The 13,410-nt window shown below is 41.2% G+C and overlaps 1 protein-coding gene across 2 annotated transcripts in view; it reads right to left on the minus strand.

Annotated features, from left to right (window-relative positions):
- Positions 1-387: 387 nt before the first annotated feature.
- htr1d (5-hydroxytryptamine (serotonin) receptor 1D, G protein-coupled) overlaps positions 388-13,410 on the minus strand; it is a 126,214-nt gene continuing 113,191 nt past the window's right edge. For both annotated transcript variants that reach the window (XM_088087700.1, XM_042501236.2), the window contains exon 2: positions 388-3,390. In XM_088087700.1, coding sequence (XP_087943826.1) covers positions 1,381-2,523 — 1,143 coding nt within the window. In that variant the 5' untranslated portion in view covers positions 2,524-3,390 and the 3' untranslated portion in view covers positions 388-1,380. The remainder of the gene's footprint in view (positions 3,391-13,410) is intronic.

Raw genomic sequence — 13,410 nt, forward strand, 5'->3', positions numbered from 1 at the left:
CAGCAGGAAAAGTTGAGAGGTTGTTCACAGATGGATGTCTAAATCAACCTGCAGCCGGGTGACATATTTCCCACCCAGCACCACTGGAGCCTCTTGTTTCTCCGTGAAGCAAAGGTCATGTATGATACAAAAGGGTCAGAGATGTCGATATAAGACAGCCTGCTAAATGAAAGGCCTAACTGCTCATGAAAATGTAACTTTCTGATAGTAAATGGCATAAACAGTGTGATGGTTATGTTTAAATTTGTTCTGGATCAAATCTTAAGTGTCTTTATCAAAGTATCACTTTATAATAACTTTGCTTTTCATCTCATTTGTTTTTGCACCATGTATGCCCAAAAAAGCAACTTCACAAAGACACTATAAAAAACACTGAAATTCACCATATCTTTTTTGTCATGGTCAATTTTATCACCAGTGAATCAGCTTTCCTAAGACTCTTTCACATAACTGTAAAAAAAAAAAAAAGAAGAACTCACATAAGGAAAGCAAAACACATTAAATCACAAAAAATTAGTCTCCATTTCCTCTGAGTGGCTGGGACTCTGATTGTTTGCTCTTACCTCGTCCTTTTTGCTCGAGCACATCATTTCATAACAGTTTTGAAAGGGTTTATTTGTTGCTATGGTATTGGCTGTTACTTAAAATTCAGAGGCAGAGTGAAAATGCTGTTTCCATTTCTGTCTCTGTAACGATGAGACGAGCCTCGCTGGAGAATAGCATGTATAAATGTCAAACACTTGACAATCCTCCCTTCCTCAAACACGCATATATTACAGTAAAGTAACTACCTTTGCACACACTCACACAGACACAGACACACACACACACACACCACTTTCAAATATAATTGCATATATGGTGACAGTTTAACTGAATCTCTAGAGTTTTGCAGTCTTTCTAAGTACTTTACTGTACCACAGGAACATTATATGGGAGCAGCAGCATACAGCATGACACAGAGATAAAGACAACATATATTTCATGGCTTTTCATTTCTGCTGGATTAAATCCAGTCCCTCTGAGATTGCTCTTTCTATAAGGTTACACTAATCCATGTTTGATTTCTGCTTTTGTCCAACAAATAATGCCCTGCAGTCCCTGCAACATGAAATAGACTTCAAATCCTCTTTCTTTGCCGTTTTAAGATGAGTTCCACAAAGGTTTCTATTTTTTTTTTTTTTTTTTTTAGCATGCATGCATAAATCTATATACGGTATCTAAAGAGCTATGGCACGGAGCTGTTTGATATAAAAAAAACCCAAAAATCACAATTAGCATGTGTTTACAAGATGGGACATTTAGTACTTTCATTATCATTATTATCTTTGTCTTTGTCACTCCCTGTTTTCCAAGAGCTGCAGTATTAATCCGTTTTTTTCAGGAGCATCGTCTGAATTTAATGAGTTTTTGGAAAGCCTGTTTGAACTCGTCGTTGAATGCGGTGTAGATAACAGGATTGATGAGGGAGTTCAGGTATCCAAGCCAGGTAAATATATCAAAAAGCACCGGATCAAACCAGCACTCTTTACATATGGCCATGACGAGCGTGCCCACAAAAAATGGGAGCCAACAGACAATGAAAGCGCCCAGGATGATGCCCAGTGTCTTGGTCGCTTTCCTCTCCCGAGCCGCGCACAGACGTTTCCTCTCCAGCACGCTGTCTGCCAGCTTCACTTTCACACTGTTCATGAACAGAGGTGACCCTCCCCCTCCTCCTCCGACATGGTGTAGGTGTGCTTCCTGGTTGGAGGCAGAATTAAGAGAACAGAGAGAGGAGCCTGCAGAGGTCTGGATGAGCTGTGCTGTGGTGAAGCGTTTTCCCGAAGCCGATGGCGTCTTAAAGATGCGGGAGCGGGCGGCGACATAGATCCGTCCGTAGAGGATGATGAGAAGCACTGTGGGGACGTAGAAGGCGCCGAAGGTGGAGTATAGGGTGTAAGAGATCTGATCAGTATTCACCATGCACTCTGTCAGCTCCTCGTGGGCTTTGGCTTGCCGCCAGAAAAGTGGAGGCATGGAAATCGATATGGAGATCACCCACACCACCCCGACCATGACTGCCGCCCGACGCATGGTGCGGCGTTTCGAATACTCCAGCGCGTCTGTGATGGCCCAGTAGCGGTCCAGCGCGATCACACACAGGTGCAAAATGGAGGCGGTGCAGAAGGTGATGTCAGACGACAGCCAGATGTCGCAAACAATCTGTCCCAGCGACCACGTCTTGCTGACAGTGTAGACAATGCTGATCGGCATGACTAAAATAGACACCAGCAGGTCTGTGACGGCGAGGGAGCCGATCAGGAAGTTGGCAGGGGTGTGGAGCTTCCTGGTGAGAAAGATGGTGGCGATGACGAAGGCGTTTGAGAGCACGGTAGCCAGCGTGACGACGGCTAACAGTGCGGACAGGGAGATCTGGAGACCGAGCAGCGTGGTCTCGCTCCAGGGTGGAGTTGTTGTGGTGTCAGGAATGTCTGTGAAGTTGCTGGTAAAGTAGTCCAGTGTGCTGTTATCCAGCTCCATCTCGCCTCTGCTGCTTTTAAACGGTCTTTTCTCCGAGGTTAAACCAGCCTCAGCGCATCCGTTCAGGCATGGTGCTGGAGAGGGCCGTACAGTGGCGTGGCACTGTGGGTTTCGGCTGAAAATGCAAAAGCTCGTCTTTATCCTTCCGTCCCTTGTTTTGTGACTTCATACTAAGCTTCAGCAAACATCTAACTCCATTTACAGCTAATACTCCTGTAATTGCAGTCGGTTATTTCGTCCATTTCACCCCTCCAATATTGATTCCCCTCGCTGGTGTAGCTGCAGGAGAGCCAAATCCTAATTTGTATTCAGTTCCCGTCAGACTCGCTTTTCTCTCTCTTCCCAAACGCTCTTATCTCATCTCCAACCAGCAGCCAGCCTGCACCAACACCTTCAGACCAAACCTTCCTATCTATCAAATGCTTTAATGGGCTCCTCCTTTTCAATAAAGCTAAGCGGGGAGCTGCATGTAGGAAGATGATGACGACAGATACACAAGGTTTGCTTGTTGCTGCTCTCTCTTATCTGCTCTCAAGTCCACGTGAAGCCTTCTAAATTGAGGTTTGCACTGAAACTTGGCTGCGTCTCATGTTTTTGATGATATTGGAAAGCCCGAATGTTACAGTTACATGATGCACATCAAAAACCAGACGAGGGGGTGTGGAGACTGGCCATCCTGTGGATAATTGTTCGATATCCATATATAGCTTTTGGCAGTTGTGTAGAAGTTTGTTGTGATCAGCAAAGCCTTTTTTCAGGTTCCTGATGCTTGTGTGTTAGCGTCTCCTCTCTGCCGTCTGTTAAACTTTCAGTTGTAGCGTCCGTACAGCTCAGGATGTTTTGTCATGAAGCTTTGACTGCATCATCCTGGGTGAGAAAAAATGAGACAGAAAGACATTAGTTATATTCAAGTTAACCATCATCCCCTCCCCCATGCTGAACACAAACAAACCTCCCACGTGGCAAATCCCACACAGAAGGGGCAATAAATGCACACGAACAATCTGTAAACTCAACCTTGACCCGTAAATGGAGCATTATGACTTAATTCGTGGACTTAACACCCACACACCTCCGGCCGTTGAGTTGATTTATTACATTTGTTGTAAGACTGAAATTTCCAGGCGAGGAAAATATAAAGCATTTCACCAAATATTGATATTCACACTAAACTAATCACAACAGCAGTTCTTTACGAAGGCATACAGTGTATATAAACTCTCACTTTAAAAGTAATTGATAGTGATAATATTATTTCAGTTTATTGTGAAAATGTGTATTTTCTGCCATAGCAACTGCTTTGCCTAATTTATTCGTTCACGGTTAAATTATGGAGCGCCCTACTTGCATTGTGGTTTGAGATGCTGACCATGTTAATGAGGAGTCTTCAATAGCTTGTTTCTTCAGTTTCTAAAAAAAAAAAAAAAACATCCTAAAACCTTTACATCTCTGTCTGACCCCCTTTGGATTTCACTGGGATAAACGTTAATACATTAAATAGCTTAAGTTTTTGGGTGTTTTTAAGAGACAAAAAAAAAACTAAATCCCCTTTGTAAAGACATTTTTTTCAAAGGCGCACACACGGCTCAGTAAACATTTTTCTCTCGTTTCTTTTTTGTTTGTCTCCTCGGTGACCCCCAGATAAATTGTTGATCTTGTGACAAATAAACCTGATTTGATTCATTTACTAATAATGGCGCACAAAATACGAAGAGAAACTGACCATGTTGCCTTTAGGTAACAGGAAAGTATCACAGGAAGGCGAGCTGACTTCCTTTCAATTACAGTGAAAGAGATGAGAACTATAATGTGGAAATGTGGTTTTATGTCCCAGTGGGGATGACGACTAATCATCAGATTCCCTCCCTCCAGCTTTCCATCTATATGTTAGGTTTGCTTTAATTTATTATTTAAGGATGGCAGCCTGGATACTGACCACTTATTATTCAGAGGAAACCCCCACACATACTTAACACATAACACATTAAGTAACACATTCAGTGGAATCATACTGAAGGTTATGACGTCTGAAACTACATGTCACTGTACCACAACTCACTGAGCCAACACTGCTGAGACCTGACACAAATATAACCTTAATTAACTTTGTGAAATATCGAAAATGCTTTACTACAATTTATTTTTATTCTTAACATTAAGAACCAATGACCGTATATAAAGAGGCTGGTGTGTCTCACCTTCCTCCCACTGTATAGAAATGAAGCCATAATACCACAAAAAAAGGCTGCTGATCTTGTGCTTTTTTTTATGCTAGTTTGCGCAGTAATGATCGGGAAGTGGAGCCTTGGCATCAAATTCACTTATATGACTCCCAAGACATGAGAAAAAACATCATGGTTTGACATTAAATAGGTGCTTTTGTCAAAAACTGGAACACTGGGAAGATAAGGCACGGGGAACAAGTAAGAGTAAGTAAGTAAGAGTATTATCATGTCATAGTTCACCTTTGACCTTTTGGATATAAAATGTCAAAACTTCATCATTATATCCTATTAGACATGTGTGTGAAATATGAGCATTGAGTTATGGCCAAAAACATATTTTATGAGGTCACTGTGACATTGACCTTTAACCACTCAATTCTTATCAGTTCCAATCATTCTTGAGTCCAAGTGAATGTTTGTCAAATTTGAAGAAATTCCCTCAAGGTGTTTTTGAGACATCGCTTTCAGAAGAATGAGACAAATGCAAGGTCAACATGACCTTGACCTTTGACCACCAAAATCTAATTAGCTTATCCTTTACTTGAACATTTGTGCGAAATTTAAAGGAATTCTCTTAATTGGCATTTACAAGAATAATATAGACAAGGTCACAGTGACCTGAACTTTGACCTATGACCACCAAAATCTAGTCAATTTATCCTTGAATCCAAGTGGATGTTTGTACTAAATTTAAAGAAATTCACTCAAGTGTTCTTGAAATATTGTGTCCACAAGAATGTGCTAGATGGACAGACAACCTGAAAATATACTGCTATCACCGGCACAAAGACATAGCAGAGTGTAATTCAAAAATTATGACAACGTTTTTATTAAGAAACGCCAATTTTGACTTTGAGACGCAAACAGTGGTCACCTGTGTGAAAGTCCTACAAGGCTTCTCAAAAACATGACATGGAGTTTGTCGTAATTCAAGATTTGCAACAAGATTTGATTGTTGGGTTAAGGTTTGTGTAGTTGTTCAATTATTTTCTCAAAACCATTTTGTATTTCACACATCAACAAGCTATGAAGTGGTGCTGGAATATTACAGAAGAGAGCTGCAGGAAAATACAAGCAACGGTGTTTGCCACAGTAATTACAAATGTTTGCTTTTTCACAGTTAACACATCCTTCTGCTGGCACATCACAAGTGTCAAGACTGATTTCCGAGTGCATGTTTGTTCCTGATACAATGCTGCAAATCACATCCGTTAACTAAGTGTTGATTGACAGCTGGGCTCTTGGGGGATTATTGTGGTTCGGCTGCGACAATAAAAAGGCATATTAACGTGAAGATGAGAAAAGCCATGGCTGTTTGGCGCTTTCGTTTACAGAATCTCAGGTGAGCACGAACATATTTATGAAACAAACTTTGGAGCCTTGTTCTTTGTGTTTGTTCTCAATGGTGATGATTTTGGAGAGTCATTTAAGGAAAAACTCCCTTTTCTCCCTTTATGGATCACACCTGAAAATAAGTGTCATTCACTGATTTAAAAAGACTTGGAAAAATATTTTTAGGACAGAAATGAACAAGTGTCCTCAGTTATACAAGATTACTGTTAGGGATGGGTTTTTCAAGTTAACAGTGGTGATTTGAATTGATGGAAAACAAACAGAAAATTTGATCCCATGCCTCATATGTGAAATCCATTAATCTAAAGCTTATGTTCTGCCTCTGCTTCATCCTGCACCATGACATTCAAATGGCCGAGAGGGTGGTCGACTACCGGCTGCCCTCCATCAAAGACACGTACAGACTGTTTAACAGCAAAGAAAAGGGCACTGAGAACTGATGGTGCCCACCCAGGCAAACACGTGCTCAACATCCACACAAACGATGCTCTGCTGATCTGCAGTGCAGCTTTTATGAATTTTAATAATGCTGCAAAATAGGAATAGCTCTTTATCATAATGATGTAATGGCTAGTGTCTGTGTGAGTACTGACTACTATTTCCTAAATCATGTGCATCAGTCCTGCACTGCCAAATGTTATCAGGTCAAATGTTTTTTTCTCCTCAACAATTTAAAAGCAAAAGAGGTCATCAAGGATTAAGTTCAAGCTCTGTATGTAGAAACAATGGAACAGCAGTTGTACGTACAATTTGTTATTTGCATCATTATGAGATTATTATGACTAGGCAAAGGTTCCTAAACACCAATAAGTGCCTGAGCAATAACACTGATACCCAATTTCTACTGTGTGGTTCAGCTGGATTCAACTCACTTCTGGTGCCAGGTTCTTTTTTCCACTTTGTTTTTAAAGTGCTGATATTGCTCCCTTATTGTAGGTGGGATTATCAGCTGATTGTCAATAGTGATGCATGAAACACCCATGACGTCATCTTCAGTGGCAACCAAACAGAGTATGGGAAAGTTTTTTGGACTAGGTTTTTTAAAATTTATTTGGGTTGTACGCCTCCACAAACCAGTCAAGTTGCAGTTACAGTTTACATCCATGTCAGTCCAGACTCACATGTAGTCATGACGGTTGACAAAGCTTCAAATATAGATGTTGCTGCAAAAAAGCTACATATTCCAAAACGCGTATGCTTTGCACAGATCTTCCCACAAGCGGTACAGAAAATCTCTACAATCGCTTTAATGGACATCCAAGATTAGTGCTGCCAATTCAGCATCTGTCCAAATATCTCCCCTTATGCTCCTGAGTTATGACACTGAATAATGGATATCATATGTCATCTCTTCTTCATTTTATCCTTTTAGACATTTGTGTGAAATTTTGACATAATTAGCGTATGAATTCTTGAGTAATGGCCAAAAACATTAAGGTCACACTGTCCTTAATTTAATCAGTTCATCTTTGAGTCCAAGTGGATGCTTGTGCCAAACGTGAGGGAATTCCCTCAAGGCCTTCTTGAGACACTGAAATTGACCTTTGACAACCAAACCCTAATCAGTTTGTCCTTAACTCAAAGTAGATGTTTGTGCCAAATTTGAGGAAATTCCCTCATGGTGTTCTTGAGATATCACAATCACAAGAATCCTGCAGACTACTGGATGTACTTCCATTCATACGTATTGATGGACAATCAAGTTTTTGGACAGTTCATATATATCCTGAGTTCATATATAAAAAACAGCTTATGACAGCATCAGGGCTTTTCCTCAGACTTTAACAAACTCTCTCAAGAACAACAGAAGAATGGTATAGTATGTATAGTACTCCTCATGATGAATAAACTAAACTTCCTGTGTAAAACCCACAGAGTGCCTCTTTAAGACAGAGCTCTAATTATGAATACGTTTTGTTTTGTGTGTGCTCCAGACTCCAAGAAGAAAACATGACGTGCAGATGCATTAGAGATAGCTGTAGTTACTGATGGGTGAAGCATTACACAGCATGACAACCTTACAGTCACGCTTCATCGCATCAGTGGAGAAGAGATTGATAAGCTCAGAGTGTTTGGTGATAATGCTCAGTCATATTGAAGGCACCACATAGTGAGTTAAGTAAGAAGATTGTCGTGGACAGCATTGAGTTATTCAGTCTCTGTAACATGTTTTGGTGCATGCACGCATGCACGCACACACGCACGCATGCACACACACACACACACACACACACACACACACACACACACACACACGTACAGTAGCATGATTGATAGATGGCTGAATAGCTTATCTGTTTACACATCAAACACGTCAAGGACAGGCTTATCTCCTACGGGTCTGGTTTACAGCACAATGAGGTAATGAGGTTTATAATGAATGGATGAGAGGAAAAAGATTTTCAATCAAGAACAGGCTTTGCCTAAATTAGGCTGTATACTGTTTGTGTTTACATCTGGCTTTGAAATTGAAGATCTAATACAGCGGAGCATCTCTGTGCTCGATGAGGTGAGACGTACATTCATCATCCTTAAGACGAGGAAAAAAGTTAAGTGAGATTAAAATAAACCACCAAGTACAAAAAATTATAAGTTTGTTCATGTGGATCTGACGGAGGACCCGTATACAATATAACAGCCCTGCCTAGTCAGCCTCACTACATCGCACACCCATTCAGTACAAATCCAATTCATTCCTTTCAGGCTTGGGCCAAATCCAAGCAGATGCTGCAGCGTGTGCAGCAGCAGCCTGTTTGCTGGTCTGGGTGAAACAGAAATACCCTCTGAACTCAGCAGGCCTGCAAACACCGCATGGCCCCACTGGAGATAGGCTAATTGATTTAGCTGAGAGGAGGTAGAGCCATCGCTGCCTCTGCTGTCAGCTAATGTCTGGTGTTTACTCAAGCGTGCGCTGAACGGTAGGTGAGCAAGGATGTACTGTGTGTGTGGGGGTGTGGGTAGTACCATCAATGGACAGAAAGGTTGGGGAATGATGATGGGGTAAATGGAAGAATGCTTTGATGGAAAGAGTCATGGGAGAAGAAGACTGCAGCTTTACAAAAAATCATGTTGTGAAACATTTTGTAATCAGATCACCTTCAAACAAGGGAGCTGCTCGATGTAAGACAGGATTGCCAACTTGTTGCACTCCGTCTTCATCTTCGGTTTGACCTTGTGTTGACTCTAACCAATTTCTGTGGAGAGGGGTTCGATTTTACGATTCAAGAGACACCAACGTATTAACCTGAATCTGCTGCATTTTCAAGGCCACATTGATTCTTAGCCATGCAAACACACTGGTTTTACCTGAGTTTTGAGAGTGGAGCAGAAACAAACAATGTCAGGCGATACTGAGAATACAACCTTGATAAGCAAAGCTCTCGATTTACCGGTCGATCTTCGTTCCTACCGTCACCTATGGTCACGAGCTTTGGGTAGTGACCGAAAGAACGAGATCATGGGTACAAGCGGCCAAAATGAGCTTCCCCCGAAGAGTGGCTGGGCTCTCCCTTAGAGATAGGTTGAGTAACTCGGTCATCCGGGAGGAGCTCGGAGTAAAGTCACTGCTCCTCCGCGTTGAGAAGAGCCAGATGAGGTGGCTCGGGCATCTAATTAGGATGCCAGGTAATCATTGTTAGACTGGTAAAAGTAGGTTGACAGTCTTTTATATGTCCCTAAGCCAAGCATTCACTGCCAAAGTCTTTGACACATTTTGATTATCATTACAGTCAGTATACAGTCCAGGATGCTGTTGTTTGAATTAGCAACTGCAATAAATTTTTACAATTCAGTTTGCTTACCACCATGCAGGCACTGAATTATAGATAGCTGGACTGCATCATGTGTGGGAAAATGAAACTATAAAATATAGATTAGTAGGAATGTTTGAACAGTCAGCATGGCTTTGGAGGTGATATCTGTCAAAGTGCAGCCTAAAGGTAAAAGTTCATTCAATCAAAGGAGACTGTGGAGAGATGGAGTCCATGCCAACAAAATTCCGTTAATCTGCAGTATGCAGAATAATGGAAACACATTTCATGAATGGCTGGCATGTGTGAATTGCAACAAGCTGGCAATTCATGCTGTAATTCAGGAAAATAACAAATGAAATCACGTAATTCCTCGAGGGCTCGGGGGTTTGTCTTATCTCTGTTGTTTGCAGATGCCTGGGAGCGTGGAGAGTAGGTGTTTTTCTCAAGCTGCGTGGGCTTCACGTGTGCACAAGCATGCACATGTACAGTCAAACATGTGTGCACCATCTGCACCAAGACCCCCCCCTCCCCCCAAACAATCCACCTACACACGCAGACACAAATGTAAGCATAGACAAACATAAAATACCACACAATTAATCCTCACAGGAAATGGCAGTGGAGGACACTGAAGGGGCTTCATGGGTTCACATTGATTTATGGTGGCTGGTTCCAGTGCCGCCAAATGAATTGCACAGAGGGTGTGAGGGAGCTCAAGTTACCCCGTGATACAGTGACAGCGGTCTGCTCAAATCTCTGGGTACAAACCTCAGGATTCATTATCGGGGCTGGGAGGGATAATCTGAGCTCTTCTGTAAGCTGATAGAATGGAAACAGATTGTTGAAAACGGGACAATTTAGCCTCTTAGCATGGAAATTGTAACTTTTCTGTTATTATAAGCCTCCGTTTTTATTAACAGGTTGCACTGCAACATGTTAAAACTATTTCAATATGCCCTCTCATCATCTTTTTTGCCAAGAATAAACTTTATCGACACATCAAAGCCTCCTACTGCAGAGACTACCTTCCCACTGGTGTTTTTTACACCACTTCACAGTAATACACTTCTCACTGTGTGTTCATGACCCTTAGAAAGTGGAACAGGTCCAGTGCAAATCTAGGACACCTGAGAGGCCCTTCATTGAGAGTGGGCCTGGGATGAGCTGATGCAGAGATTATCTGTCACAGCCGGCTGTGTGTAAACGTGTGTGTGTGTGTGTGTGTTAGGAGGAGCGAAAGAGAGAAACAGACAGGACAAATGGCGATCTGGTTTAAATCTAAGGTGATGATAAAAGAGCGTATGATGAGAAAATTGTTAGTGCTGAATCTGTATTAACAAAACAATAGATACATTTTGAAACTTGTGATCCCAGGCAGGATCACAGGCTTTAAAACAGAGTCCAGCAGTCTGGGTATTATTTGTGAGAGCTTGCAGGTTTTCAAATCCTTGCAGTATTTTGCTAAATTTATGACATTGCTCCATTACAATAAACTGCAGCCAATTTCCACATAAAATAATCCAATTTCCACCCACTGTGGTAAGCACAAAAATAAACCTCATCTTAACAAAACAAATTCTTTGCAAACAGTTTTGTCTTCACAGAAAATGCTAACTCCCAGGTACTGAATCGCCTCCAACAAGCTCTACTAATACCTATTTCTTTCACCAAAATTGGTGTGTGTATGCAAATTTTTGATACGTGGGAAAAAAAACAATTAAAAACAAGCAATAGATCCTTTTCCCATCACCAGTAGACCAGAGCCTTGTGCAGCACTCTGCAGTAAATGAGTATGCTGTCCTGTTGTTGAATGTTCAGTGGTTACTTTTTTTAGTATCTGTTACTTATTTAGTGTCATTTCAAACTCAGTGCTGACTAAATTTGGTAACCGTAGGTTCAGCCTGTTCCTAATCCAAAGTCATCAAATAGCACTAACTTTGCAGTGCTTTTGGCTTCAGATCCAGGAGCCAAAAGCTACGTTTTGCATCTGGCTGGACAGTGTCAGCTAAGAACGTGGTGGCCAGACTGATTCCTGTGGCTGGCACATCAGCATAATATGCCGCTGGACTTTATAAGGTAGAAATACTGCCGGTATAAATGTAATATAAAGAGCATGACGGTCGCTATGAGCTGTAATGGACTGATCAAACCAACCCCAGACTTTCATGTGGGGGTTAAGTGTTTACTTTCTGTCTGAATGTAGTGGTGTTTTTTTTACACCTTACTATGTGCCTAGCCATCGGTGCCAGCATGTGCTGTTGTTGACATCCTGGAGCTGGTTGCCATGAGCTTTTGTTGCCTAAACATAACCACATGCAGCGTCGTCCCACCATGTGCTTGTGCTGACATCATGGTAACAGCATCTTGGGATATCAGCAGCAGATGCAGAAGAATACTAATAGTGTAATGTGTCGAAGGCGTGGCGAAGTCCACTGCAAAGCATGAATATATAACACCTTGGGATGAGAATGTGTTGGTATATTTCACAATATATTAACCATTTTATTGGAAAACAGGCTGCACTGAGCTGCTTCCACAGAAGCTGTGAAGTCTAATCACATTACAAAATTAAACTATCCACAAAAACTTTTGAAGATCATTTGTAATCTTCAAGGAATTAATTACACTAACGTGTTAATGATTTCACAGTTTGTCCCCCATAACTTGCATTTTTGAACAGTGCTATTTTCTGCAAAACAGCACAAAATGGATGTGAACTGCATTGCTAATTTTCATACAAGTTGTTGCAGGCTTTCAAGTGCCAGAGCTCCTCATGTTAATCCTATTTACATACTAAAGTAATTATCCATTGGCCCCAAAAATATACCACTTCAAAGGAATCACTTCATGTTGTTTGTTGCAAGACATGTTTGTCATGATTTAACACATAATATTTAGCTACCACTTTCAGGGAGATGGTCATGTACAGCTCTCCTGCCAGCCCTGTGTCCAATAAATATATTTCTATACAACTAATTTGAAACTGCAAATATGTTTCTGAGGGAAATGTAATGTTGAAATTATGTTTTCTATTAACATTATGAGCAAATGTTGCAATACACTTCTGTAGTGATTACAGCATTACATTTTTAATACCTGTTTCATTAACTTGGAACCGCGGCATCACTGTGAGCATCACTGCAGAGCCCAAGAATTACATAGAATTACATTTAATAACCTCCTGCAGTCTGTTTTTTCCTTCCTTTGTCCTATTCTTGTTGTTTTTTTTCAAACTATTCAGCTTATCCGTCCAAAAACCGAAAATGGCTGAAAAGACACTAAAAGGGGTAGCATCCCTAACAGAAACACCTGTCCACCAAAGCCACTCGGTGTGTCTGTGGCTGCCACAATGGGAACAATGAGGGTTGCATTTGACCAACAGTATCAATACATCTAAATTTGATGAGTGTAAGTGAAACTCTGCAGTTGGACTTAATATGAACTGATGATGGCAAACAGGAGGGCTTTTATCTTTATACTCTCTGTTTGAGTGTATGAGTCATAAAAGTGAAGGGGCAGCGGGAGCACAGAGGTTTGGAAACAATGATCCATCCAGG

Source organism: Plectropomus leopardus, chromosome 14, assembly GCF_026936395.1.
Source record: "Plectropomus leopardus strain MGB_pleo_1.0 chromosome 14, ASM2693639v1, whole genome shotgun sequence".
NCBI lineage: Eukaryota > Metazoa > Chordata > Actinopteri > Perciformes > Serranidae > Plectropomus > Plectropomus leopardus.